This window comes from Hypomesus nipponensis, chromosome 2, assembly GCF_054491055.1.
Source record: "Hypomesus nipponensis isolate SF chromosome 2, ASM5449105v1, whole genome shotgun sequence".
NCBI lineage: Eukaryota > Metazoa > Chordata > Actinopteri > Osmeriformes > Osmeridae > Hypomesus > Hypomesus nipponensis.
In genome coordinates, this window is record NC_140362.1 from 14419827 (window position 1) to 14447778 (window position 27952).

At 49.0% G+C, this 27952-nt stretch overlaps 1 protein-coding gene across 2 annotated transcripts in view; it reads left to right on the top strand.

Annotated features, from left to right (window-relative positions):
- Window positions 1-27952, top strand: part of rims2a (regulating synaptic membrane exocytosis 2a) — a 106291-nt gene that overhangs the window by 56944 nt on the left and 21395 nt on the right. The window contains exons 15-28 of one of the 2 annotated variants that reach the window (XM_084707910.1): window positions 49-96; window positions 2483-2613; window positions 2989-3181; window positions 3535-3688; window positions 3993-4019; window positions 5908-5976; window positions 6452-6590; window positions 9291-9425; window positions 12074-12256; window positions 13288-13397; window positions 20296-20328; window positions 22163-22269; window positions 23331-23500; window positions 24046-24255. In XM_084707910.1, coding sequence (XP_084564036.1) covers window positions 49-96; window positions 2483-2613; window positions 2989-3181; window positions 3535-3688; window positions 3993-4019; window positions 5908-5976; window positions 6452-6590; window positions 9291-9425; window positions 12074-12256; window positions 13288-13397; window positions 20296-20328; window positions 22163-22269; window positions 23331-23500; window positions 24046-24255 — 1709 coding nt within the window. The remainder of the gene's footprint in view (window positions 1-48; window positions 97-2482; window positions 2614-2988; window positions 3182-3534; window positions 3689-3992; window positions 4020-5907; window positions 5977-6451; window positions 6591-9290; window positions 9426-12073; window positions 12257-13287; window positions 13398-20295; window positions 20329-22162; window positions 22270-23330; window positions 23501-24045; window positions 24256-27952) is intronic. The other variant, XM_084707920.1, reaches the window with a different exon arrangement.

Sequence of the window (27952 nt, forward strand, 5' to 3'; positions counted from 1 at the left end):
GTTTTTTATTGCATTTTGTTTCTTTGTTGTTTAATTTTGCTTACCCAGAGCCAAAGCCTTAGCAGAAGAGCAGCGCCTTATGTCCCTAGGGTGCAGGTAAAGACCCGGTCTGACAGTCACCCCCTCTGCTCCGCTCCCATCTCTGGTCTCTCTGTTGCCATGCTGGGAAATGCATACCCAGGGAAATGGCCGCTTCTCAATCTTTCCCCTAAAATGCAATGTGTGGTCGTTGTTGCTATTGTTATTCCAAATGAATGCCTTCTATTATTTGTCTTGTTTTATTTGATGAGTACTTATCGTATCGTTATTGCTATGCTGTTTTGAAATTCAGTTATTACGTTATTGCATTATGATGTTATTACGTTGATACCCATTAGTGCCATATTAACACAATCATGTCATGGTATGCTGGAAAACATATTGCATGACGTATCAATCTAATATTTCAGCGAGACACTCTCCCGTTGCCAGATAGATCCTCTAGCACCGGCATATTTCCTGCGTTCATAAGTATTCGTCAGCGCGTTTTTTGATTTATGCTGAAAGTACCTTTAACATTACCTGCCTTTGGCAATGTAGCAGGGTGTCTCCTTGAATCTTTTACATTAGCAGCCTTATGCTGGACAAATACATTAGATTGTTTTTTCATGGTGCATGAAAGCAGACCCTTTACACCTGTAAATATTGTTGATTGGTGTTTGTATTGATCAAGTCCCTATTTAAAGATGGGACAATAAGAAAATAAAGTTTTCGAGTGGTTTGAAAGGGTGAATGTTTTCATGGCATGAGAAGATAACTGACTTGTTTCTTTTTTTCCTTTAAACTGAGGGCATTTTCCAATGTCGAAAAAAAAACAACAGAAAAGCAAATTGTACCTGAAATCCAGAACTAGCAGGGAGAAACTCCGCTGGCTAAAGCAGGCTAGCTGGCTGAACCCTGACCTGATCTGCCTGTAGGGCTTCTCTCACGGCTCTGTCTGAGGCAGCCTCTCGTTCTCTCAGTCCACGTCTCCTACCTGTCAAACGTTTGTGTGAGCCATCTTAGCAGAGCACCATCAGGCATGGCACAGTACATGTAAGAGTAGAAACAGCCTGTGTGTGTGTGTGTGTGTCTGAGTAAGTGTGTGTTGGGTGTGTCGCTAAGTTTGCTCTTACACCCCACCGTTGGTTTAGAATGTAATGTACAGTAAAGAAGATCTGTACTAATCCAGAATGCACTGTGGGTTTCTCATTGGAAGGTGCTAGAACACAGTGTAATGTTTCACAGACAGGAAGTGCGAAGGATAAAAATAGGTGCTGTGTGTTTGTACCCTGGGAGCCAGCATCCCTGGGCAGATCTGCTGGTGAACTTTAGGAAACCCTGTTATGCTCCACTTACAGAAGCAAGGTTGTGGCATTCAAGTAAAGGATGCAGTGTTAAAGTAGACTGTAGCATAGTCTTTATGTATCGTTCTGATTTCCAGATTCCAAGGGAAACACTTTAACAGGAAGTAACCTTCGGTAAAGGCCCACTATTTAGGACAATTCTATTGAAGAACCATCCAAATATATAGAACTTAAACTGATCTGAAAGGATTCTGTTAGGATCCTCAGAACCTGGGCACCCTGTTTAAAGGATTCTCTGCCCATTGCACCCAGGAACTGTGAAAGTCAGATGTTTCAAGTCTTTAGTGTCATGGTACAATTTGTTTGACCTCAACCCTGCTGTGGTGTGTGCTGTCCTCGCTGTTAACCCCTCCAGAGAGCCAATCAGAGCCCACGCTGTGCAGGGCTGGACTGGGGGTGGCGTGTTGTGAAAGCTCCCTACAGCTTGGCTGCATGTGTAGATACACAAGTTTCAGCTTCAAATGATGAAGACCACTCTCATACTCATTGACATCAGCAAGTATGGGCTTAGAAGTTTTGTATTTGTATTTGGCTTCATATTTTCCTTTCGATAGAGTTGATTTGTGGTTGTTTGGTTTCGTTATGACTTCTAAGTGAGCCGTGGCAGCCATACTTCTCTCCTTTCTCATATCCAGCATGACTGAGACTTTGCTACATTCTCTATCCTCAGCTTCAGAGTCACTCAGGTCCGCTTCCCTCTCATTCATTCCGGGAGCTTCCATTAGACACTCTGAACACAGCAGATTCCTGTCCCACAGCTGCAGTGGAAACACAATAGAATCCACTGCAGTATAGGCAGCTGGGACAGGACACACACACAGTCCTGTAGATGACCACACACCGGACCTTACATTCACATGTAAGGTCAATTACACTGTCCTTAGTTTAGGAATAATAGTCCCTATTTAGGCTTTTCAGAACTCAACTCTGAAACTCCTAATCGTAAAATGATCCTGTTTCAGCACAACAAATCATGTTTCAACGCAACATGTATGCTTTTAGGAATACCTTCTAAGCATGTGAGCTACCGTGACAGTGACCCTCCTCCCCCCACCAGTGGTGTCCAACGCTCACATGCCTCCACTCTGCCCCCGCAGGTCAAGCTGTGGTATGACAAGGTGGGCCACCAGCTCATCGTCACCATCCTGGGAGCCAAGGACCTGCCTTCCAGGGAAGATGGCCGCCCCAGGAATCCCTACGTCAAGATCTACTTCCTCCCCGACAGAAGGTAAGGGGAGAGACAGGAACTGTGGTCACATTCTCCATGTCCATCTCCATGTTCACCCACAGTGTCCAGGTAGAGATTCTTGGCCTATGGTTCTTGGAGGTGTTGTTGAAGGTCATATGCCATTTCATTTCAAATGAGGCACTTACCTTGTATGAAAGGGGTAGGGGTTAAAGGAATGTTGAAGGAAGTGACATCATGCCAGGAAGTGACTTCAGAGCATGAAAAAGTACATTGACAGGAAGTGGTAGTGGAAGGGCTCCATGTGCCATTCACCTTCCACCTTCCCAGCATGCACCAGTGCCGTGTCCCGTGCTGTGTCGTGTTTGTTGACTTGTCTCGTGGGGTCAATTCTACCATGGTTGTAAATAAAAACAGTGTGAATTATTGTTCCTCCAGTGACAAAAGCAAGAGGAGAACAAAAACGGTAAAGAAATCCTTAGAGCCCAAATGGAACCAGACGTTTATGTACTCCCCGGTCCACCGGAGGGAGTTCAGGGAGCGCATGCTGGAGATCACGCTCTGGGACCAGGCCAGGGTCCGGGAGGAGGAGAGCGAGTTCCTGGGGGAGGTGAGACGCACACACACACGTGCTCTGCCCCCCTCCACCCCCGCCCCCGACACACACAGAAGTGCCCTCCCAACACACACACACACGCACACAGATAAGACACGCGTCCATGGAACCGAATCCTGGGCTGGCTGCTCTACCCTTTCCCCCAGTCAATTTCCAAGTCCAGCAGTGCGTGAACGAGTTTGTGAATAAGAGAGTGCATATGTGCATCTCTGCTCGCTTGATTTTCTCGGAGTGTTTGCGTGTGCGTGCACACGGTCTTCTCTGGTGTGGGCGCGTGTGTCTATGGCATGCATGTGTGCGGACATGTGCGCGCGTGGACACGCTAACACGCGTGTCTCCCACTGTAGATCCTGATCGAGCTGGAGACGGCCCTGCTGGATGACGAGCCCCACTGGTACAAGCTGCAGACCCACGACGTGTCCTCCGTCCCTCTGCCCCGCGCCTCCCCCAACACACACCGCAGGCAGCTGCACGGGGAGAGCCCCACGCGCAGGCTACAGAGTACGTACCTCACACACAGACACACAGACACACACACACACATGCTGCATACTTAGCGTACACTGTTTGCTTCTTTGGAGATGAGTTGTTGACTTTTCTCTGTCAGACTTCAGAAAAAAAAAGTCTTGTGAGGTGGGACTGCAGCTTTTGGAACACAGTGTGCCACGCCGCGTCACCCAACCAAGCTGCCAAAACGCTGCCCAAGGCTGAAACAATAACACATACGAACTATTAGTAATGATATAGTGTTGATATGTGTTTTCTTATCCCCCCCCCCCCCCCGACAACAACACTGCCTTTGCAGACACAGGCTCGTATGCGTACAACTCAGGTAACGCCCCCAAGCCCCCAATAACCCCTTCCCCCCCCCGCATGGCAATCCTCCCCTCCTCTAGCTCTCCCAGCTTCTGTCCTGACATCTGAAGTATATTTGAGGTGCGCTTGAGGTGAGTTTTCATTGAGAGATTCAATGTGCTCAAACCGAGCGCACCCCAAGTATTTGCCAACATTTGCTGCTTCTGTCCCAGCAACCAACAGGTCAGTCGTGCTGACCTCCCTTCAGCTGTCCCATAGTCCCCTCTGATCCCTCTCCTCCAAACTCCCTGCTACACGCTACATGCTACACGCTACATGCCACCCCTGGCCCGACATGGGGTCCTCTCTGTCCCCTCAGTATCTCCGTCTCCCTCCGCGATGTCGACTCAGCCGGATGCCTGGACCTATTGCTTCTCTTGTCTCTCCCGTCGTCTGTTTGACATGTCAACCTTTTCCCCCCCGCTTTGAAGAAAAACAGACAAACACACTCCTGTGCTCATTTCTTGACTTCCCTCTTCCTGGCTTACCTGTCCCTGTGTGTTGGTGTGGTGGGGTGTGTGTGTGTGTGTGCGTGTGGATGTTCCTCACATAATTGACTCTGTTTCCTGTGTGTGTGTGTGTGTGTGTGTGTGTGTGTGTGTGTACTTCAGTGACACATAGTTCCCCAGTTAAACTGGGGTCTACACTTGAATATGCATAGATATCTGGTCTTCTTCTTCCCTGCCATGTGGTGTTTGAGGCCGTGTTGAAGTTCTTACATTGTCTACAGTCTACATGTGATCTCCCTCGCTGAGGCTAAGACAAAACTCAATTTAGAATGGTATAAATAAGGAGTACCAAACTGAAGTTCTTGAGGTCTTTTCCTACTGTGTGTGTGTGTGTGGGTGTGTGGGTGTGTGTGCTTGTGTGTGTGTTTGTGTGTGAAAGAGCTGACAGCTCTAAAAAAGAGCACTAAAACAGTTTCTTAGGCAAGGGAATGAGTGAGTCTCTGCCAGAGTGCAGCACTTGTCATTTCTGAAAAAGCCCAAGTGCCCAGTTGATTTAAGTTGACTGGGCAGCACAGAGGGGCGGGGCAAGGAGCCCAAGCTTTAGTAGAGCAGGGAGGAGTCAGAGGGATGGGACTCGAGCATTCTGCTTAAAATGTAGGCGCCGCACCTCTCTCTCCTATCTCCATGTGTAAATTGACGAATGGATGTGTCACTCTCAAGTGACACCAATTTACAGTCTTACAACTGTGAACTGGGGTTTGTCCTCCAGAAAGTGATTCTGGGTGTGCAAACTTGTGTTCACATTCAAGTGACACGTCTCAGTCATCAGGGCAGCTCCTGGGTGAGTAGTTAAAGCTAGGTGAGAAGAGAGAGAGAGAGAGAGAGAGAGAGAGAGAGAGAGAGAGAGAGAGAGAGAGAGAGAGAGAGAGAGAGAGAGAGAGAGAGAGAGAGAGAGAGAGAGAGAGAGAGAGAGAGAGAGAGAGAGAGAGAGAGAGAGAGAGAGAGAGCAGGCGAGGTAGCATCAGAGAGGAGCATCAGAGAGGAGGGATCCACCAGGAGACGAGGGCAGTGGGGAAGGGAGGGTGGGGGCTGTCCTTTCTCTCACCCCCTTCTCTCTCTCTGTCCAGGACAGGACAGGACAGTCTGGGACAGGACAAAAAAAGGGGCAAGAATTTTTGGGAAAACATCGACAGATTAGGATGTTCAGATTAAAGCGGGGGAACGAAACACAACAGGGGAATCATTTTGATTGGGATTACATGTTCTGAAAACTGTTCAAACAAACGTCACATGACCACATCACCAGGCGTGGTATAGTCAGTAAGACGAGGACAAACGCATTGCGTTAATCTTCTCTCTCCCCATCCCTCCCTCTCTGTCTCCATCCATCCCGCCCCACCCCTCACCCTCCCTCAGGATCCCAGAGGATAAGTGACAGTGAGATCTCAGACTACGACTGTGAGGATGGTGTCGGGGTTGTGTCAGGTAACAACACTGACATCAGCATGCATAAAGAAGTGTGCGTGACTAGACAGAGTCTAGAAGGACAGTATGAAACACAAATGTTTCATACTAAACTAGTATGAACTACCAGGTATGAGTAAACTCTCCTCTACCTGGGCTGTGTTGAACTCATTTTATTGACACTGCACACTCTGCCTCAATATTAATGAGGCTAGGCACTGACCTTAAACACGGCTGCTCTTTGGATAATGAACTCTTTCAAGTGCAATGGACTAATCATTGTTGCAGAGAAAATGCATTATAATGTTTCAAATTGAGCTTTTTTTTCCGCGTTAATCTCTCTCCTTCCTCTTTCTCTCCCTTTCCCCCTTTTTCCAAATGTTCTCTCCTTTTCGGACTCTCTTTTCTCCCCCCATCTTCTCCCTCTCCTCTCCTCCCCCTCCTGCTCCTCTTGCTCCTCCTCTCCTCTCCTCCTTCTTCTGCTCCTGTCCTTCAGACTTCCGTCAGAACGGCAGGGACCTCCAGAGCTCCACATTGTCCGTACCAGAGCAGGTGATGTCATCCAACCACTGCTCGCGCTCATCGGATATCAACCGTGCACGGTCGCGTTCGCCCAGCGTCCCCCCACCTCAGAGGTAACTATGACCCCCCCTTCCCCCAGCCCCTGTACCACCCCCCTCCCTCAAGGTCCGACTCTAACAGGTCTTTGGTCTGACCGACCCTGGGTCAACCCTAACCCCCTCGTCTCCAATCTCTCGTCTCCTGCCCCGTCCTCTCCTGCTCGCCTCCTCCGCTCTTCTCTCTCCCTTTCTCCTCCCGAGTCCGACAGGCCTGTGGTCGTTACTCCGCTCTGAGGCTTGGTTATGGTTTCTCCATATAAGCAGAGCACATTACACTTACACTTAATTAGGGCCATAGAGTTTAAATATCACCACATTATGTGTCTGTTAGAGGGACATCAAATGATCATTGGATCCTTCCTTCCTCACTGTCCATGGAAGGAAGGAAGGTTGGAAGGAAAGGATGGATTGAATGATGGTAGTGGAAATGAAGGGAGGAAGAAACAAAGGAAGCAAGGTTGCATTTGAAGGGAATCTGAATGTGGCCTCAGAGTAGTCAAACTGGAGCTGGCAGCCAGACAGGCAGCTACATCACATCCTTCCAGGCCAATTAACTTTATTTGATCTTTGTGCGGGGCAGGCTAAATCAGCGCTGGACACAGGAAGTGCACTTAACTAGATTGTGTGTGACAGTACTCACCAGACTGTCTCTCAGAGCGCTGTAATTAACGACTTTGTGTTATTTATTGAAAACAGTGGAAAATTACACCGGAAATTGGTAATGGAGGATTTGGAAAACGTCCCAGCTGATTCAGAAACGAATGAATTCTTACATTGCTAACGTTGGAGAGTGTGGGTTTTTAAAAGTTTCCTTTTATCAGCTCTATTTGATATTGTATTTGAAATGTGTCAAGGTATACATGTTCATTCTTAATGGTCTGATTTTAACCCAAGGTACTGTATGAGATATATGGTATGATCCCCTCAACAGCAACAGTCTCTCAGAAATCCGTTTTGATGAGAGGAGTTGATATTAGTCTGAGTCCCGGGTTCTGACCTGGTTGTGAAGGAAGTTGCTTCAGAGCATGTCTGCGGCATCAGAGTGTAGACATGTGAGGGAGTCAGAAGTCAGTCTACATCCTCCCAGCCTTCTCCTGTCTTCCTGTTACCCAGCCACACTTCCTGTCTTACAGTGCTCTGCCTCTCTCTCTTTCGGACGCCAACTTTCACTCGGTCTCTTATCACTCTTTTTTTCGCTCACTCCAACTTTCTTTTTCTTTCTTTCTTTCTTTCTTTCTTTCTTTCTTTCTTTCTTTCTTTCTTTCTTTCTTTCTTTCTTTCTTTCTTTCTTTCTTTCTTTCTTTCTTTCTTTCTGTCTTTCTTTCTTTCTTTCTCTGTTCTCCCTTCTCCATCCTGCTCCATTGAACCATGTGTGTATTCTCTCCCTCCATGTGGTTGCAGTCATTTGCTCACCCTACCTCGCCTCAGACATCCTCCTCAGCCTAGCGACGACCATCTGAAAGAATCCAGGTAGCCCCTCCCCCCTCAGCTTGAGCCCCCGCCCGCCCGCCCGCCCCCCCCCCCCCCCCCCCCCGCATGTGTGTCCATTGACCCCCTCCACAGCCAAACCGACATCACCCCCCCCCCTCAAACCCCTCACACACACACACACACCACAACCTCAGCATCCTCCCTCACAGCAGGAAGCTGATCTTTCCAGCTTCTCCCGTGTTTGTTTGGTGGCACTGGCACAGTGTGGCATGCAGTGTCACCTTCTTCAGATATACACAGAAGCCTGGCCTGTCCCACTGTCATGGCAACTACTAACACTGATGTCAAATGGCTAGGGGCACACTGGGTCCATCACCATGACTACAGAGAGGGAAGGATCCAGTCACCTCACCACACCTGACCACAACCACCTGACCACAACCACTTGACCACACTACCTGATCACCCTCACAGCACCATGCCCCAGGGCCAATGCCATCAGCAACACAGTGTGCTGTGGTGTGTTCACATATATATTTCTCCCTGGTGGGACTGAAAATATATATGTATCTACATTTAAATATATGAAGTATAAATGGCCAATGGGTCTTAAGTTATGAACAGGAACAAGTGAGTTACTGTGTTACCTGATGGCCGTACCTCTCATCCCTTCACTGTCAGTTCAAACTCTCTGCTCATTCATCATAATGAAACGCTCACTCTTCTAACAGCAGAACCTCCTAACCAGGTCCACCTCGTTGTTGACCAATCAGATAGTGATCAGATAGTCAGATCGTTGTTGAGGATCAGATAGTTGTTCTTACAGGTCCCTCCACTGGTATTGTCATTAGATGTGCGCATTTGAACGACAGGGTTTATCGGTAGTGTGAGGAACTGTCCAGCAGGGGTGCTGTAGAGTCGTCCTGGCATTCACAGAACAGTGTAAGGTGCCATATACGTAGGGATCTGATAAACACTCTTGTTACTCATTGTGGCGAGGGAAAATGGAGGTGGTTGTATTTTGTTAAAACCAAACAAAGGAAATCATTTGCTGCTGAACCACCCATCCCAGGTGAGACTCCCTCTAACCCAGTTCCCAGGTCACCCTCGACCCAACCCCCCCCTCCCCCCGGCAACCCTCTACCCACAACCTCCAAGTTACCCTCCACCCCTCCCAGCTCAGCATCCCCCCCCCCTCCCAAGCTTCCCATTCCGTCTCCTCCCGCTTGTTCTCGTTGACCTGCTGAAACACTGACCAGCCGCGGTGTGTTTACCTTTCGCCAGCCGACGCCACGGCAACCGTGGCGGCGTGTACCCGCTGTGTCGGGAAGAGGCGGTCAGGTTACTGCGCTCCGCCAGGATGAACAGGGCCTACTCAGAGGGGGCATACTCCTCCGACCACGACCACGACCACGAGAGGTACTCGCTTCCCTTTACGGCGTCTCTCTGATGTTTGTCCGCCATCTTGTGGGGAACGTCTCTCCCCGCCGTCCGGCTGTCCCCCGTCCGTTATCGACGGGGTCGTGACGGAAAGAAACGCCGTCTCGAAAAACGCGATGACTGAACGAAACGGTATATCCTAACGGGGGATATCCGTTTTCACGAACGCGTCATCGCACGTGTGGGTGGAGTTGTTTTAGCCGGGGGAGGGGGGAAATGACAACACCAACACACGCACACACACACACAGGAGTCTTGGAGATCCTGCGTGGGCGTCCGTGAGTCACGGACGATGTGTGTGTTCTGTCGATGTGTCGTAGCCGTGTCCTCTGTGGGAGGGGAGTGGGTCAGTGGAGTTTGTGGTCATCAGTGTTGTTGTGTTTGTACTGGAGGGGGGGGGGGGGGGTGAGTGTGGCGGGTAAACTGTCCCCGGCAGAGGCAGGATGACCAGGGTTTGATGCTCACTCAGTCCCATACCAACCTGCTCTGTGGTTATCTGCAACCGGAATGATAACAGCCCCCCTCCCCCAATTGATGCCAGTAAAATAGGCACTCAGCATGCACCCCTCGCCCCCAGAGAAGTATTGCAAATGGTTGAGTGTACGCACACACACACACACACACACGCACACACGCACGTACACACCCAGCCATCTGGCTGTCAGTCAGAAACAACATGGCGTTGTAGCGTTTCCTCTCCGGCGGTGGAAAGTGATGAGTCGTCACAAGTACTCCGTGACTGACTGTATTAAACTGTCACAAAGTTTCCCTGAGGCTCGTCTCTCTTTTCCTTTCTTTCTTTCTTTCATTCATTTTCTCTCTCTTTCTCTCTCTCTCTCTCTCTCTCTCTTTCTATATCTGTAATTCTTGCTCTGTCTTACTCTATTTCTCTCAGTTTTTGACTCTATTTTTCTCTCTCACTTTGTCTCCTTCTACCCCCCCCCTCCCCTCTCTCTCTCTCTCTCTCTCTCTCTCTCTCTCTCTCTCTCTCTCTCTCTCTCTCTCTCTCTCTCTATCTCTCTTTCCTCTGGCCGGCAGGGAAATTAAATGAGAAAGGCTGGCTTCCCCCTTGGCAGCTACTGAGGAGAGGAGTAGATTTCCCTCCGTCCTTCAAACGGTGACTGAGTGTCTCCTGCCATTCCCCAGACGATTGGGGGGAAAAAAAGAGAGAAAGAGAGACATAACAGAGGAGTGGGGGTGTCGGTAGAGAAAGAGTGAAGGGCGACGACGTAAGGATTGCAGTTGTCGAGAGAGAGCAAGAGAAGGAAAGAGAGACGTCCAAAGCTTCGGCTGCGTCCCCAGGGACGTCCCCAGTGACCCCAGTCTACAATGACCTTGTGAGGCACGCGTTAGCCACACTGCGCGCTCAGGTGTGAACAAGGCCAATCCTTCCGGCTGCTTCTACGGATGCACGGCACGTTGCCGCTGTCCTAGTTGTTTGGTCCCGGGGGAAATCCCTTGGGAATAGCCCCGAACAAACCCGGCTGCTAGATCTGTAGCGTTGGAACTACTAGCATCCCCGGGACATTGGCTGTAATACACAGCCAGGCGGCTCTCCCCCCTCTCTGTAATGAGCGGAATGAATAATGACAGACGCCCACTTTACCGTTCACACCTATAAAACCCGGGCTAATGATTACGACCTTCATCATCACCGTCGTCATCACCCCCATCACCATCCTGAACAGCTGTGAACTGCCGAGGCTAGTTAAGGTCATGCTGGTGCGATGCTGCTGTCCCCTGCTGGACAGTTTCTTTGCGCTCGCTAGCAGACAGGCCTCGTCACTGTTTGTTCACCTTGTACGTTAGCAACTCTGTGTGTTTGGTGTTTGGCTGTCCTGCAAATGCTGTTCTTGATCTTCTTCTGGGTGACGAAAGGCTGTTTGTTTTTAACCTCCCTAAAAAAACAAAATGGCCGCCCCCTGAGAACAATGACGAAGCATTTGCATAGCCTATGAATGTGTGATGTGATTAATGGGAACTGATTGTCAAGACTATTGTTGTGCATGTTTTAACCTGCTGTCACCCTGTGCACGGATGATGGGAGGTAATAATAATGACTTGGAACGATGCAATTAGCTGTGGTTATCTTCACAAGGTCATGTTTTGGTTGAGCTGTTCCTGGTCTCCAGTGTTGATGTGATGTTGATGTGATGCCACTAAGATACCACGCTCACCTTGTTCCTCCCACTCTCCAGAAGCTTGTGGACGACCCCAACAGAACACACTCACAGAGATCACAGTGCCAAATATTCCCTTTTCTTTTCTTCTTCTTCTTTTTTTTCCACCGCGGAACATTACCTCAACAGGGCCGAGCAAGTTTCACCTGGCTTGCATAAAAACACACAAACCCCCCAAATTTGACAAATCTGAAAGATCACACACTTTTGTCAAATCACGTATGGTAGATTCTAAGCTCCTCCCACGCAGCCTTACACTTCCTGTTTTTCCAGACAGTTCTAAACATACCCAGGATTCCACTGCTCAGTCGTCTGTTGCCATAGCAGCAGAATCAGCTAGGCTCCAGCTGTGTTCCTGCCTCCTGGCCCTGCCCCTCCACAAACCCTCCACAGATGTCCAGGTCCCACTGAGCACGTGCAATGCCCTTCTCTCCGTGACGTTTGCAGGAACCATGGATCCATGGACAGACATGAGTACCACGCCAGATCCAGATCAGCTGACCAGCGGCCCGCTCTAGAACGGCCCGCCTCCCGTTCCCGCTCCACAGAACGCCCCGACTCCACCCACATGAGGTCCATGCCGTCCCTCCCATCAGGAAGATCTGCCCCCCCCTCACCTGCCTTAACGAGGTGACCCAGGCCACACCCCCATCCTCGACTAATCCCGAGAATGAAGCTTGCCCTCCTCCCACCCTCACACCTCAACAAATACCGCCCTCTCACCCCACCCCACCAACCAACCACACGCTCCACCTCACTGCAACCCGCCCCCCTACCTCCACCCTCTCAACCCAGCCAAACTCATCCCTCCGTTTTTTTATTTACCTCCTGGACGCAGCGTTCCCGCTCCCTGCCTGTTCTCTCATCCCCGCGTTTTATCACTCGGTAGTCGCCGCGGTGACATTTTTGATTTGGGTACACACTACTCATGCTGCACCCTGGGTTGGCATAGTAGCTCTGTAGCTTCCATTTTCGTTCGAGCATCTTGGGGAAAATCCTCGACGTTAACACCACATGCACCCTGCTACCACATTGTGTTTGGTTATGATTTCTTTGATCATTTTCCGAGGCCGTCAGAATGCATGGTCTGAATGGGCCCGCTGGGTGCTCTCCTCCCTCCACAGCCTGCCTGGGTGGACAGGAGGACTCCGGAGAGGCGTCCATCCTGCATCTCCTCTCTTCCAGAGCAATGTCCTACCTCAGCCACAGCCTCCTCACCTGTCATGTGCCAAAAAACATTTCCTGCCGTTATCTGCTTGATTCACCCACCTGGGGATGCTGACTTAGAAGGATTTTTCAGTTTGTGATGCCTGGTTTGTGTTGATCTGAGGATTTTGCGAATGAAGTCTTCTAAGTCAGCCATCTCCACTTAATTTCGACATATTGAGACAATTTGTAAACCATTGTTTGTACAATTGACTGGAATGCTTCTTACTGTAGATCCTATTCTTGTTTTACAGTGAATATAGTTTTGTACCCCTTGATACGATTTTTATGACAGCACTCCTCGACTCACAAAGCGATGTGGTTAACACGGACGAGTCCCTTGCTTTCTGGGAGTTGTAGGCTGCATGGCCTTGATGATACACTCCACTCAGTGGCGGCTCTGCTTGTCCCATCTGGGCCTCACCCCCCTGTCAACCCCTCTGTGTTGCACTCAGGGCGCACCCCCAAAGCGGATCAGCCCAAACCAGCCCCAACAGCACCCCCATGTCCAACAGGAAAGGACGGCAACTACCCCAACTGCCCCCCCAAGGGAAACTGGACAGAAGTAAGTTCTCTGTTTAATTTGAATCTTTCGATTGAGGTCCTGGGCCGTGTGTGTGTGTGTGTGTGGGGGGGGGGGGGGGGGTTCTTCTGTGTGAGTGAGTCATATAGTGAGAGGATAGTTGTTGGGTGTGGTTTTGTGCTGGATTGCGTTTGGTTGCTTTGGAGTGAGATTGATTCGTTTGAATGAGGACATCTTTTGGTTGGCTCACAGCGAATGTGTTTGTTACTCTTGTGACATTGATGCAGTATATTATGGGCTATGGCAGAAGCTGTTGTCATAGGCGTCAGTGTTCAGGTGCTCAGAAATGAAAGCAATTAGTTTAAAACAAATCGCCTGTCCCAGAAAGCTGCCTTTTCTATCCCTCCTTGTGTGCATTTGTTTTGAATGTACTGCCCGCCCCCTGTGTGACCATGGCCCTGGAAAAGGCTTACAAACATGCACAGTATTGTAACCTTGGCTGGTGAAACGGGTTGTGTGGTCTCACGTTGTAACGTAACCCCCTCTCCTCGGTTCCTGTCTTCTTCTTCCTGCTCAGAAGATGGATCAGAAGGAACGGAGGCTTGTGAAGGTCTGTAGCTCCCTGTGAAGGTTTGGCCTCTCAGATGGGTGGGGCTAGTGGAGCTTGTAACCCCCCCCCCCCCCCCCCAACTTGAAAGACCAAACCTGTCTGCAAGGCAGGTGGCTGGGATAGCAGGGGTCAGGCCTTCTCTGCCTCCCCCTCCTCCCCTGGCCTCCTCCTCCCCTAGTTGCAGACTGTCCATGTGTGTGAGGTTCTGTACTGTTCTGTAGACTGCAGGGGTTCACGTGTCACATGTTCTTTCTCAAAGCTAGTCCTGTTTTGTCGAGGTCCTTGGCTGTTTCTTTGTTGTGGTTCTCCTATTCATGGTTCTGTCCAGCTGTGGGTTCTGGAGTTCTCAGTGGGCTTGTTCTGTTCTTTATTTGTAGCGGTACTGTAGTATTTTGTAATTCTGTAATATTGATACAGTTAAACATTTTTATAGGAATTTAGATGTCTTTAGGGTGCTGTTGGTTCTGTGGTTCTTTGGCTGTTGTAGGAGAGAGATCAGTTGAAGGTTAAAGGATGTGTGTGGATTATGATTATTAGCTTTCATTCACCATCTGTCTTTATGGGCTTTTAATTTCTGTGACTTCAGACGTAACATTGTGGTTTTGAAGTTTTCACCCATTTTTACCACGATGGGTTCCATGTGTGGGGTCCTCAGGGTTCCATGTTGGGGATATTTAGGGACCCTGAGAAGCGTCTGATCCACTCTCCCCTACGTCCTGCCTCTGGATCAACGCCTGCTTCAGTGTTGTGACTCGTCCTAACAAGGCTTGTCACAAACTGTAAACCTCATGATGCTGAAAGTGACGAGCTTGCGTTTATGTGGAGCCGATGCTACGAATGGAAGAGAGGAAGAAAGGGATTAGCTTTGAAATAGAGAGAGAGAGAGAGAGAGAGAGAGACCGTGGGAGAGAGAGGGAGAGAAAGAGAGAGTACAGTGCCGGGGAACTTGTCAAAGCCCTCCCAGAACTCTTTCATCATTGTCAGGGCCCATGAACACTCGGCAGTCTAGCAGGCAGCAAGCCCAGACTCCCCTTCCTTCCTGTCTCACTCTATCTTTCTCCCGTCTGTCTCTCTCTCTTTCTTTCTCCCTCGGTCTCTCTGTCTCTCTCTCTCTGTCTTGCTCCCTCTCTCTTTCTTTCTCTCTCTCTTTCTTTCTCCCTCGGTCTCTCTGTCTCTCTCTCTCTGTCTTGCTCCCTCTCTCTTTCTTTCTCTCTCTCTTTCTTTCTCCCTCGGTCTCTCTGTCTCTCTCTCTCTGTCTTGCTCCCTCTCTCTTTCTTTCTCTCTCTCTTTCTCTCTCTTCCTTCCTCGATCCCTCCCGTTGTCTCCTCCCCGACCCCCCCCCCCCCCCCCGACATGGCAGTGTCAGAGTGTGGGCAGAGGGGGGAGGCTGATCCGACCCTCTACTATACATCCCACTGAGGCCATGGTTGTTTTTTTTCTTCCTCTCACTCCTGTCAGAGGGAGCAGGGGAGGTGCTATGCCCAAATGACCTTTCACCCCTCGAAGCGTATGAGGGTCAACAAGGTGGGTTCTCGCCTCTCTTCTCTCCTCTCATCAGTGTTATTCACCTCAGGTTATCACGGTAAATAAAGGTCCTCTGTAAGGAATATGACAGAGAGATCTATGGATCTTGTGGAGTGTTGTGAAGGTGGTTTTCAGCAGCCGGGCTGCATTGGCAAACACTGGAGTCTCTCACCGCTCTCACTTCCTCCTCTTCCATCTGTGTGTGTGTGTGTGTCGTGTCTGTCACGTTTGCTGTGCTCTGCATGGTCCTTTTGGATCCTGTCCATTCGGCCAGGATGAGTGTGTCGGTTGTTATCCAGTTTTCAGTATTGCACCCATGTGTGTGTGTGTGTGTGTCCATCCTCTCATCCTATCCCCCTCTCCTCCAGACGCTGCGGGGAGCCCCCATGTCCCACCTGTGAATGGGAGAAAAGGCAAGTTGTCCCGCTGAAAATCCCAACCTGGTGTCGCTGCCGCCGTTTCAAACCATGTACCGACTTTACACGACTATGAGTGCTCATTGTACACCAGTCCTTTTGTCCTTGTTAAGATATAATTGTGCGCGCGGTCCCTCCACTTTCTCCAAGTTTGATCGTTTTCAGAGTAGAACAAACGCGACCGAGCCTCTGTCGGCTCAGTCGACGCGCGGGACGTAACCGTCAAGTGTGAGGTGGTGCTCGCTGATGAGTATGTGAGTGGAGGGCTGACTGTGTGTGCTTGGCTTATCCTGCCCCCCCCCCCTCCCATTTTCCCCCTCAAGACCTCATCTCCTATCTCTCTATTAGAACCATTTGAGAGCCCATTCCTAGTCCTCTGTGTCCAAGTGTCGGAACGCTGTATTCTCGCTCGAACGTGAACGACTAGTTCAATTAGAGGCTCCAGCCTATCCAACCCGTCCGTGCGGTCTCCACGGCAATGAAACGCAAGGACGTTTCCAGAGGAACGCAGGGTAGAATAGCGGACTTTGTCAGTAGGAGACTCGGTCTGACGTGGTTTTAACGTCTTCGAAATGGATCGATCTGACATTTCTTCAGCTGACAGTTTAGTTTTGGTGCTAAGCTAGTGATAGGCTTCCTCTCAGAGGTTTGGCTCTCTTGATATAAATAGGCATAAATTAGTTCTAGGTCAAAGGAAATTTTTCACCGAGACGGCATCTTGCCCTGTGCTAGAAGTAACCTAGCCGATAGACCTGGAGAGGCTGTTGTTACAGCATATGCCCAGCAGATGGAGCAAAGTTCATTATTTTTAGGAGGGTGCTGTCCATGGCTTTGGTGCTGAATCTAGTCTCCCAACGCACTACAGAGCCTAGTTACAACAATAAATATACCAGTATATATACCATTGGTTGACTGAAAATCATTAGTTTTATGACACATTTTCCTGTTATTTATTGTTACTATGAAGTCAGATTTTATTTGTTTATACTTATGAACACATTATTACACATAATACAGCTACAATAAGCACATTTCTAAAAAAGGAATCATGATCATTTGATATTTGCTTAGTTACTGCCATGTCATACTGTGGGCACAGCTGCTCTAGCTAGCGTATGCCATGCTGAGCTCCGGTGTGTATGTGCAGCTTGCCCACAACTAAGCTCCTGGGATCTCTAGCAAACGTCCCTGTGGTGTGTTCACTTTGTCTCTCTGGGCTGCCCCGCTGTAGAGGTAACCTGGGAGGACCAACAGAGAGGCCTGAACGGCTCAGGGTGTGAGGGAGAGACCCCGCCACACCCGTCCCCCTCCCCCGCCCAGCCAGGTTGGTCTCAGTCGCACCTGGGCCAAATACCCACACCGCTATACTAAGTGTGTGTTTGATTTACGAGACGGCCACAGTCGCACAGACTCCAGCATAAATCAAACGCACGTCAAAGTATTGGATCGGTATATTTGATGCAGAATGGTCTTGTTGTGGACATCTGCATCTGTTTGGTGCTGCTGCACAGATACCTAGAAATACAGCTTATAGAACAGACACCCCTCGTCAAAGCAATGGAGGATAACATGGAACTTATTGGAGTTCTGCAGCACTTAGTTGCATGAACTAAGGGTCTGTATTTTGTTTTGTGGGCTATATTTCTATGTGTCAATTCTATTACTTTTACTTCTATACTCAGGCCATTTTTTGCATGACCACTGGCCTTCTTAGGTCATCCAGGGAACCCTACAATAACTATAACCTTTAACTGTCACCAAGCCCCCTCCCCATCCCCCTCTGTCTCTCTCTCTTGCTCTTTTCGGATTGCTGCTAGGTTGTGCTGAGTTTGTTGCCTGGTTACTTGCAGGTCTCAGCTCCATGGAGCAGAGCGGGAGGATGGTCAGGGTTGTCGGCCATATTGGCACCAGTCCCTCTACCGAGCATAACTGAGACAGTGTTCTCTGAGGGGGTCTTCTCTGCCATCCTGGTGGGCTGCTGAAGGGAATTGTCTATAACGAGTCTTCTACTGACCACGGCAATGTGTCCGTCTTTGAAATTCTCAAATGAAGTTGCCATTAGAGTCGTTATCGTCAATTATCCTCTTTGATCTTTGTTCGTTTTGAAGGAACCAGCCAGTGAAACCGACAGGTAGGCGGATGGTGTTCGTCATGGATAAATATACATTGTGAGAGGTGGTAAACCTGTGCATAAGGCCTCATTATGATAGAGAGGGACAGATGACGCCAGTCTCCAGTTGACAGACGTATCATTTAAACGATCATCAGGCAGCAATTAGAATGTCTTCAACCGAGCCATCGTTTACTGTTTCAACAGCCCCACTTCGAATGGTGCTGTTGCCTAGCATCCAGTGTTTTATGTCAGCTCCACAAGCTTAAAACTGGGTCAAAGTTCCCGTCAGATGCTGTACAAGACTCCCGTGTGCCTCTGCAAGCTTGCCTGGCTCTCTTCCTCCCTCTTTCAGTCACACTCTGTCACTTGCACACTTTTCTCTCTCTCTCTCACTCTGTCACAGATTGTTTTGTGTTGAGCAAACTGGTGCAGACTGGCGGGGGTGGGGGTGGGGGTGGAGGGTCGAACTGTGACAGGGCTGACTGATCAAAGGGTCAGCTGATCCTCCAGCCAACCGGTGAGGTGACTTTCAGACTTTGTTGTCCCCGGGGAACAATCGATGTTTTTGCGCCGCGTTCATCTTGATTGCTCGACCCAATTAAGACAACACTTACTGATGAAGTGGAGCTATACGCGGCAAAGTGCTTTTTGTTATTGTGGAGGGTTGCGGCAGGGGGGCGGGGGGTGGAGGGTGGGGGGGGGTGCTTTCATTTTGATGAGCTACCTGTGCCCCCTTAGCTGGCACAATGGGATCAAAGCTGGACCAGACAGATGCTGCCCGCTGTTCCATTTTCGCCTGACTCTTAATTATTCAACGTAATGGGGCCATAATGGAGCTAAATGCAAATGTTATCTAATTGCTTCTGAAGCGGGGGTCCCAAGGCAGTTCAGCCCCGGCCTCTCCACAGCGCCTCTCAGTGTGTCTGAGGCAGGAGGGAGGCTGAGGCAGGATGGAGGCTGAGGCAGGAGGGAGGTTGAGGCGGTGGGGTTGGGGGGAAGGGGGGGTGAAGGGCTCAATAACTGGGAGGGTGGGGGGGACGGACGCCAACAACAGGTCAACAACAACAACGTCAACGAAAAGATAATGAATGTGGTTTAATGGGCAGCCCCACTCATACCCCGAAGGGTCTCTGTGAGGGTCTTAACTCCCAGTCGTCGCCATAGCTACGGCTCCTCGAGACTCCGAGTCAGCAGCGAGGCTGTGTTACGCAAGGAGAGAGCGGCGCGTGGCGAGCTCTGATTAATGATGCAGAGATGAAAGCACAGCTCATCATCTTCGGAGACTGGGAAAAATATGACCGTAATAACAGAAGGACAAGAAGAGAACTCAGCATATTCCAACCCTCTAAAGACCCGAGGAGGAAGTGTATGAATATGTATTGGCGGTTAGAGGAGAGGAGGGAAAAACAATTTCATGAGAGGCGCAGAGTGTCTCACAATGGGCCCTCCCTGTGTTGTTGTCTAAGTGGCCCTTCAGTGGCTCATGGAGTGTGGGGCCTCACAGCACTGAGGTGGCTGTTGTACTTGTATTGTTGGAATGGTCTTGGAGCGCAAAGGCCTTTTTGTTAGGCAATTGTTTCTCTCTTCTTTTGCCGCTACATGTACGCTTTCAGTTCTTTGGTTATCGTTGCCGTTATTTTCTTTCCCAGACTGCCTCTCTTTCCACAGTCGTCCCCGAGTTGAGTGGCTCCTCTCCTCCTCCGCCTGCCCCTTTTCCTCAACTCCTTTCTTCCCCTCCAAGGTCTCAAGCTTTTGTGGCTGTGGTTTCGTCATCTCTTCTCGATGTTAACGTCTCTTTGCTGTTCCAGCTCTCCTTCTCCCTCAGAGCAAAGACCTCCTCCTCCTCCCCTCCTCCCCCTCTCTCTGTCCCCTCTCTTCCTGTTCTGGTAACAGTGCCCCCCCCCCCCCCCTGCTCTCCTCCTCAGACTCCTTTTTCCCCCGGCTTCCACAGGCCTCCGCTCACACACTTTGTTTCTTTCTGTCATGTGCTTTGGTGGTTTTTGTTCCTTGTGCGTTGTTGCTGCTGTTGTCGTTGTTGTTGTTGCTGTGTTTTGTGGTGTTGTGTTGTCGTGTGCCTCCCCCCTCGCCCTCCCCTCCCGCCCCCCATCCTGTCCTCCTCCCTCACGCTGACCCCCTACCCTTACCTGTGCGGTGGCCGTGATGAGCGATGCCCCCCCCCCCCCCCACGTGTCACCCCCCCACCCCCTCCCTCCGAGCACCCTCTCACAGTCATCTCCTGTCCTCTGTCTGTCTGTCCGTTGTGTGATGTGATCCCAGAAGACACGGACTCACCCAGTCGGACGAACTCAGGTCTGTCCCGCCTTCTTCTACTGTTGTACGCTGACCCACTTAAATTCCTCCTTCCCGCCCCCCTGCTCCCCTCCCCCCACTTCCTCCTCCTCTCCTCCCGATCCCCCCCCTTCCCATTCCCCCCTCCCCCCACCTTCTCCTGCTCTTCCCCCTCCTCCCCCGCCTTTCCCCCCCCCCCTTCCCTCCCCACAAACGGCCCGTCCATACTTCAGAAAAGCTACTTTTTTGCCGTGGTTATTTACACACTTTGTCTTCCTGGTTTGCGTGTGTGTGCTAACCTGCCAGCATGTTCCTACTGAACAGTCATACACGCTGGCTTTGCTCTCCTTTGCTCTCCAATTTCTCCAACCTTCATGCTGTCTGTCTATCACCATAGACTCTTCAAATCCATCAGATACAATTCCTTTCAAGATTAAATATCATAATTAATGATTGAATATTCTTGTGAATTAACCTTATAAAAAAAAAAGGGAAAATATCGAGCATTTCCCGATCTTCTTGGGTTATTAATAAAGCTGTGGGCCGTGTCTAAGCTTTTTGTTTAATTCATTCATTGATTCGCTCTCTGCTGTTTGTTTTCTTTTTCTTGCGGGCATCTCTGTGTGTGTGTGTGTGTGTGTGTGTGCTGTTTGTGCTCTCCCTCACCTCTTTTTAACTGAGAAGTAGAGAGATGGACAGAGAATGGTCCACAGAATGGAGACACAGGTAGGAACACAAACCGGGGTCCGATCCCCGCCCATTGACAGATATGTGAGTGCCTGAAATCACCCCACAAATGTAGTAGAGATGGTTGGGAGATCACATGCTCCGGCTCCCGGAGCTAACCTTGACTTTAGCTCGGCAAGTTTATTCCACACCTCCCGTCACACTTGTCCTCACTCTGGAATGGGAATGCCCACTGTCATGTTGTCCTCCTTTTGCTGTGCTGGTTTGGCAGGACAGAAGGTGGCCTGAAGGAAGTACCAGGAACAGCCATCTACTGGGAAGCTGATTCTGTTTGTTTGTAGGACTGCAGCAATATAAATCGAAGTGACTTGGAAAACTGGGGAATTGCTCCTGGTGATGTAGCATAGCATTTTGTTTTCCTTTTGAAGAAATGTGATATCTTGCCATTCCCACCAAATTGGTTTGCCCTTTTCGGAACCTTATGGAACTTTCTAGAGCTTTGTCTAGTCATGTTGGCTGTTTTAGCAGCTCAGTGTAGAGTAGCTGGTGTTGAACAAAGCAGTACAACCCCTGATGCTGTCACAGGGGTGTGTGAGTGTGTGAAGATGCAGAGCGGTTCTTGTTGACGCGAGAAACTCGACATGTTTAGTCTCAAAGGAACCCTTTTAGTATGTGGAATGAAGCATGGACATAGCTCTTCCTGTCTGTCTGTCTGTCTGTCTGTCTGCCTGTCTGCCGGTCTCCATCAGCTTATGTGTGGGGGCAATCCGCCCTATGTCCTTGTCAGACCCCTACTCCCTACACCCCCTACCCCCCTATGCACCTGCGGAGACATACAGCAACTTGACAGGAGCAGGCAATATGGCAGTCTTCCAAACCAGCCAATTAGAGGTCAAGTTGAAGCTATTACCACATTGCTGACTCCTGTCAAATCCCCCAAAACAAACCCATCTGTGCACATCACTCAAAATGAGCAATGAACGTCACCTCATGCACGCGGTATTTTTGACTCTGCCAAGCTTCCGTCAGAGCATCAAGGCCCCCCTGACGCCAGCCCAGGTGCTTAGGAGCCAGAGCTGGGGGGTTGGGGTTAGGGACAGGGGGTCTGTGTGCCCCCCTCCCTCCCGCTCCCTCGTCTGAGCGGCCGTGCCTCTGCTCCTGTCCGCAGGTGCGATGGAGGTGGAGGAGAGGACCAGGCTGATGAAGCTGAAGATGAACCAGTACAAGCGGGGAGGAGGCTCTGACTCACGGCTGGAGCAGGACTACCAGGGCAAGGTACGGACTGAGCGAGTCCTCACACACACACACACACACACACAGGTTTTGGCTGCGGCTGCAGAGGGTGAAAGCCAGAGCAGGGAGGCCGAGCCTTATAAGACAAGCCATGCTGTCTTGTCTTCCTTCTAAGACTGTGGTATGACAGCTATGAAGTGGAAGGAACTGGTTAGTTCTCTTTTTAAAGTAGCTCTGTGAAAAGGTTTGATATGGAAAGACATTAGTCAACTTCCTGTTTATGTGGAGTTAATCCACTCCGAAGAGTCGTGGACGAAAGTGTGTTTACATGTTAGACTGTCTCATCTCAATGAGACATGCCACGCAGCAATGTGCTCTTTTAAGTGATCTCTCTATTTTATTCTCTTTCTTTCTTCCTTAGTCTTTCGGCATCACATAAACACTGTGTCCAGGGTACATTATAGTGACATATCCCACAATGAATGTATTGTTCTCTTCCTTAAAGCTAAAGAAGGAATAAGAGGAGAGTGATATGGACACTATAAACCAGCACTAATACTGTAAATGGATATTCCAGACTAGCTTGGCTTTAAAGTCTAATCTCCTTATGTCACTCTCTCTTTACTTTTCCTCACTGTTCTACTCTCACAACCAAATCAACCTGCGCTAATCAGAGCCTCACAATCTGGATCACAGTTGATTTAGAAGGAGATGAGAAGAGTTAGACGTCCATTCAAATAAATACAATGGCGGATAGTTGGAAGCCTCTGGTCGTAGACAAGTTAATGTTCTTCTATATTTACAGGAGACTGAATTAGGCTCCGATTGGTGCTTAACCATCCAAATATCATACAAGCACACCTGCGTTCTGTCATATTAGTCAGAAGTGTTTGAAGAACTTAATCATAGACATAGATGGATGTGAACCCTGTGGTGTATCCAGCACAGGGTTCAAGTAAACATAATCGTGCCCTTCTTATATTCTGTTACCTTTTACCTCTGTGACAGTATAATTGTGAGAGTTGTGTTCGTAAATAATGGATTTGGTCCATTTTGGATGAGTATTTACAATAATAAAATGTTTCCCTGTCTATTGTCCCCAGCGTTCTGGGAGAGATGGTCACCGGGTTTCCGACAACCTGTCGGCTAAGTCATCAGACAGTGATGTAAGCGACGTGTCCGCTGTGTCGAGAACGAGTAGTGCTTCTCGCTTCAGCAGCACAAGCTACATGTCTGTCCAATCAGAGCGTCCGCAAGGCAACCGCAATATCAGGTAAGTTGCCGCTCTACTGATGGAGGGCACGGAGGACCAGAAACCCTCCAAGAAAAGATCAGAGGTTGCCAGGTTTGGTGGATCTCCACCCCAATATACTCCAAGTATATTTCTGAACTGCCGTTACCATGTCCAAACCTTTTCAGTTTTGACAATGTTTGTACTTGGTTGGTTTGACACATAAGGGGAATGCACTGCTAGCATTGTTTCCCTTTTCCTGGAGAGTTCAGGTTTGGCTCTGCCTAGCTCAAACAACTGAAGCCAAATGTTTGAACTCTCCATCTCCAAGAGGTGATTTGACCATACCTGGCAATGTACTGATGCAGAAATAATGTTTTCATGTAAAAAAGTGAAAACACATACATGATACTTTACTGTATGCCTTCTTACTTTTTATAGTCTGTCAACTGTCAGTTATTGTTTGCTTTTTTTCCATCACTTTTGTTCTCTCATTCTTGACCTTGTTTAAGCTCTGCTTCACTTGTTTATTTGTTTTCCTTTCTGCTTTGCATGCGCTCTGCTTGTTGCTTCTGTCACATCGTCAGCCAATCAAAGTCGAGAAGCAAGTCCGTGGAGGGGGATGAGCATGTGGGCGAGGTGGACGAGGAGGTGGGAGGGGAGAAAGGGGGGAGAAGGAAGGGGGTAGCAAAGGGAGGACAGAGAGGGTCAGAGGTGAACATAGCCAGTCAGAAGGAGCAGGAGGAGGGGAATGAAGAGGACCTCCTGCCCAGGAGTATCTCAGAAGCTGACCTCAGGTAACATCCACCTGCCTTTGTGCACCTTGATGTACCCCCCTTACAGCAGACTAATACCTACAGCTTCCCTACCACCCATTACTACCAGTGGAGATACCTACAGCTTCCCTACCACCCATTCATACCAGTGGAGATACCTACAGCTTCCCTACCACCCATTCATACCAGTGGAGATACCTACAGCTTCCCTACCACCCATTAATACCAGTGGAGATACCTACAGCTTCCCTACCACCCATTAATACCAGTGGAGATACCTACAGCTTCCCTACCACCCATTAATACCAGTGGAGATACCTACAGCTTCCCTACCACCCATTAATACCAGTGGAGATACCTACAGCTTCCCTACCACCCATTAATACCAGTGGAGATACTTACAGTTTTCCTACCGCCCACTAATACCAGTGGAGATACCTAGAGTTTTCCTATCACCTACTAATACCAGTGGAGATACCTACAGCTTTCCTCCAAAAACTCTAATATGTAATAATGTGAGTCAATACAATACACATATTGTACTTTATGTGACTGTGAAAGATGGAATAACAACACTACACAGACAGACTGTCCACAAACAGCTTGATATAAGTGTAATTGAGTGTAGTTTTGACAATATTGTAGTATTTTTATTAATATGCATCATTAGTGGTGAATAACAGGAATGTCATACACATTAGCAGGGATTTGAGACCGTCATTTGTCTCTGGAATCTCGTGCTCTGCCTTTTTCATTTGTCAGTTATTTATAAATAATGTGAGTGGAAGGGCCTGAAGGCTCACTTAATTCAGCAGACATGAGGGCTAGCGTTACTTCTACTCAGAGGACTTGATAATGAAGATCAAAACACTCTTTGAAATCATTTGAAATACTAATCTATCAATACTTCATTAATCCTGCTAACATAAATAAATAACCAACTGAGCTAGCCCCATCTCCCCTCACTCCCCCAAAAAGACCCAACCTGGCTCAAGCCCAACCCTCAAACTTGAACCATGTCTGAAGATAAGATGGAGTTTAACAACAGCCCAGTTGCTGTCAAAGCCAAGAACAAGAACACAGACAAAGCACGTTTTGGAGGACCCTTAAGTTTCCCCTGAGCGTGCTAGCAGATTAGCTTAGCTCTTTCATAAGACTCCCTCAGCCTCACAGTGCATTCACAGCAGGTCACACATGCTTATCACCAACCCCGATGATAGCACCAGGCTGTTTCAAAATTGGCCTCAGAGGAAAAACACCACAAGCTTTGGAGCTTACCTAACTCCCTACGAGTTACTCTCTTAAGTCTTATCAGACGTCAGTGTTATAGATCCATTAGAGTTTACACTTGGGCCTCAGTTACTCTGATACACATATGCCATCCAACCTTCAATGACTAAATAAGAGAGTTGTAACAGGTTTTCAAGAGGTTTAATAAAGGATGCTGGTTAGAGAGATATGATGGAACGGCAGCTGCTGTGTGATGTTGTTCTTTCATTAACTGTCACTTACTGCATTGTGTGGTTGTGTGCCTGTGCCTGCGCTGCTCTGTGCTGTGCTGTGCTGTGTTGTGATTCCCGTACTCGTTGTGTTTTGTTGTTGTGGGATGAGACACGTCTGTCCCTCCTATCTCTGATCGAAGCTGTTTTCTGGCGCCAGGTCTGAGTACCTGAAACCCTACCCCACAACCCCCCCCCCCCCCCCCAAGTCCCCAACCACCACCCACCTCTAAACCCCCCCCCCCCCCACCCCCCACCCCCCGCTGCTGATATTAAGTTGCTTTCAGCGCTTCTCTCTCTGTGATCCATTGCGCTGTGCCCCCACAATCAGACCTCTGCTTCATAGCAGCCCACCATGACATGTTCTGCTTCCCAGAGACCCAGATTCGGCTGTGCTAAGAGCATTCTTGTAGCGCGGGCCGAGAGCCTGTTGCAGCGAGACGTGTAAACCACTCAGAGGGAGCGATGTTCCAACCTGGCAGGAAGTGAAGTGTCAGGGCAACCAACCCTAACACAGACACTGTTTATCACACTTCTGCATGGTCATACTCCTGTGCAGAGTAAAAGACTCTACCTTTGCCATGGTGCTGGTCGTCAGCAATAATTGACCAATAATTTAGGGATACCCTACCAATACCTTCACACGACCATATCAATATCTTATCACAATCTAATCAAGACACTGTCAATACATGATCGGGACCATAGCAATACCTTATCAACACCCCACCAATAAGGTATTATCAAAGCCATATCGATACCGTATCAAGATCAAATATATCAATACTGCTGTATTAGGTGAGAGCAGGGTGTGTGTTTGGTGCAGTACTGTGAATGAACTATACGTGGAGAAAGTGAAGTGAAGAGGTTTGTGTGTTTGGCACGTCTGTGTGCCTTTCTATTACACCCTCTTTGTGTGATCCAGGGACAACGCTCTCAATGGCTCTCTGTATGTGTGTGTGTGTGTGTGTGTGTGTGTAGGTGTGTGTGTGTGCGTGCATATGTTTGCATGCACGTCTGTGTGCCAGCAAGGCCAATGATCTTCTCTATGCCCACTGTGATGTGGACCTAGCCTGGCACTTAGTGTCTGTAACAGGAAGGCCGGAAGAGACAGAGGAGGGCCAGTGATCTTCCAACAGAGGAGGGGGTGAGTGGCTGTTCCAACAGGAGGGCTAGTGATTTTCCAATAGAGGATGGATGAGTACCTTTTTTTATCAGGAGGGTTAGTGATCTTCCAACAGAGGAGGGGGTGAGTGGCTGTTGAGAGAGGAGGGCTTGTGATCTTCCAAAACAGGATAGGTGAGTACCTGTTCCGCTTGATTAGAGCTGCAGTTTGATGGAAGCAGCCGAGAATGAGGAGCGTTCAAAATGCACAGTTACACAACCCCAACCTCTGATGACGCACTCATTGTCCCCTGTGTGACAACATACACACATACACACACACACACACACACAGAAACGCCAGAAAAATGCTCAGATCGATCGGTTCACATTCCGGAATGTTCCGATTATTATTCTCGGCAATCTCAACGGTCAGACTAGTTCAGAGAGCTGTGTACATCCTTTGTAAAGTCAGTGTAGAAAAGAAAGTTCACAGTGTCTGTGTACATGTTCAGCTGGATAGATGTTTATATGTATAGTTGGTGCTCCGGGGGTGAGGACTACAGCCAGGGGTCCAGCTAGTATATAAGAGGATTTCAATCAACACTATTAAATCTCCATCCCCTCCTGCACTTGTTATAACCTTGGCAGCCCGTGTCTAGTGTGAGGGGATGTAGTGGACAGGGATGGAGGGAGAAATACAGGGATGGAGAGAGGGATGAGGGAAGGACAGAATAATGTAGAGGGCGATAGAGGGGTGGGGGAAGGTAGAGGTAACAAAGGAGGGGGGGAATGAAGGAGGAACGGATGAGCTTGTTGAGCTCGTTGCTATAGAAACCAATATATTCTACCTCTGTGTCAGTCAAGAGCCACAAGATTAGCGACATCTTTGGAGATGGAGAGAGATGACTGCAATGAAGTGATGATTGTCTATCTTGTGTTTTCTTGATAAGTCAGTTTGTCACTGTGTACGTGTGTTTGTCTGTCAGTCTGATGACTCCAGCTTGAATGACAGAGTGAGACCGAGTTAGTAGTTAAAATATTAGTAGGTAAAATATTAGTGAACCAAAGTCATGGTTTGGTTCACTAATATACAATGAACCAAAGTGTTCTGA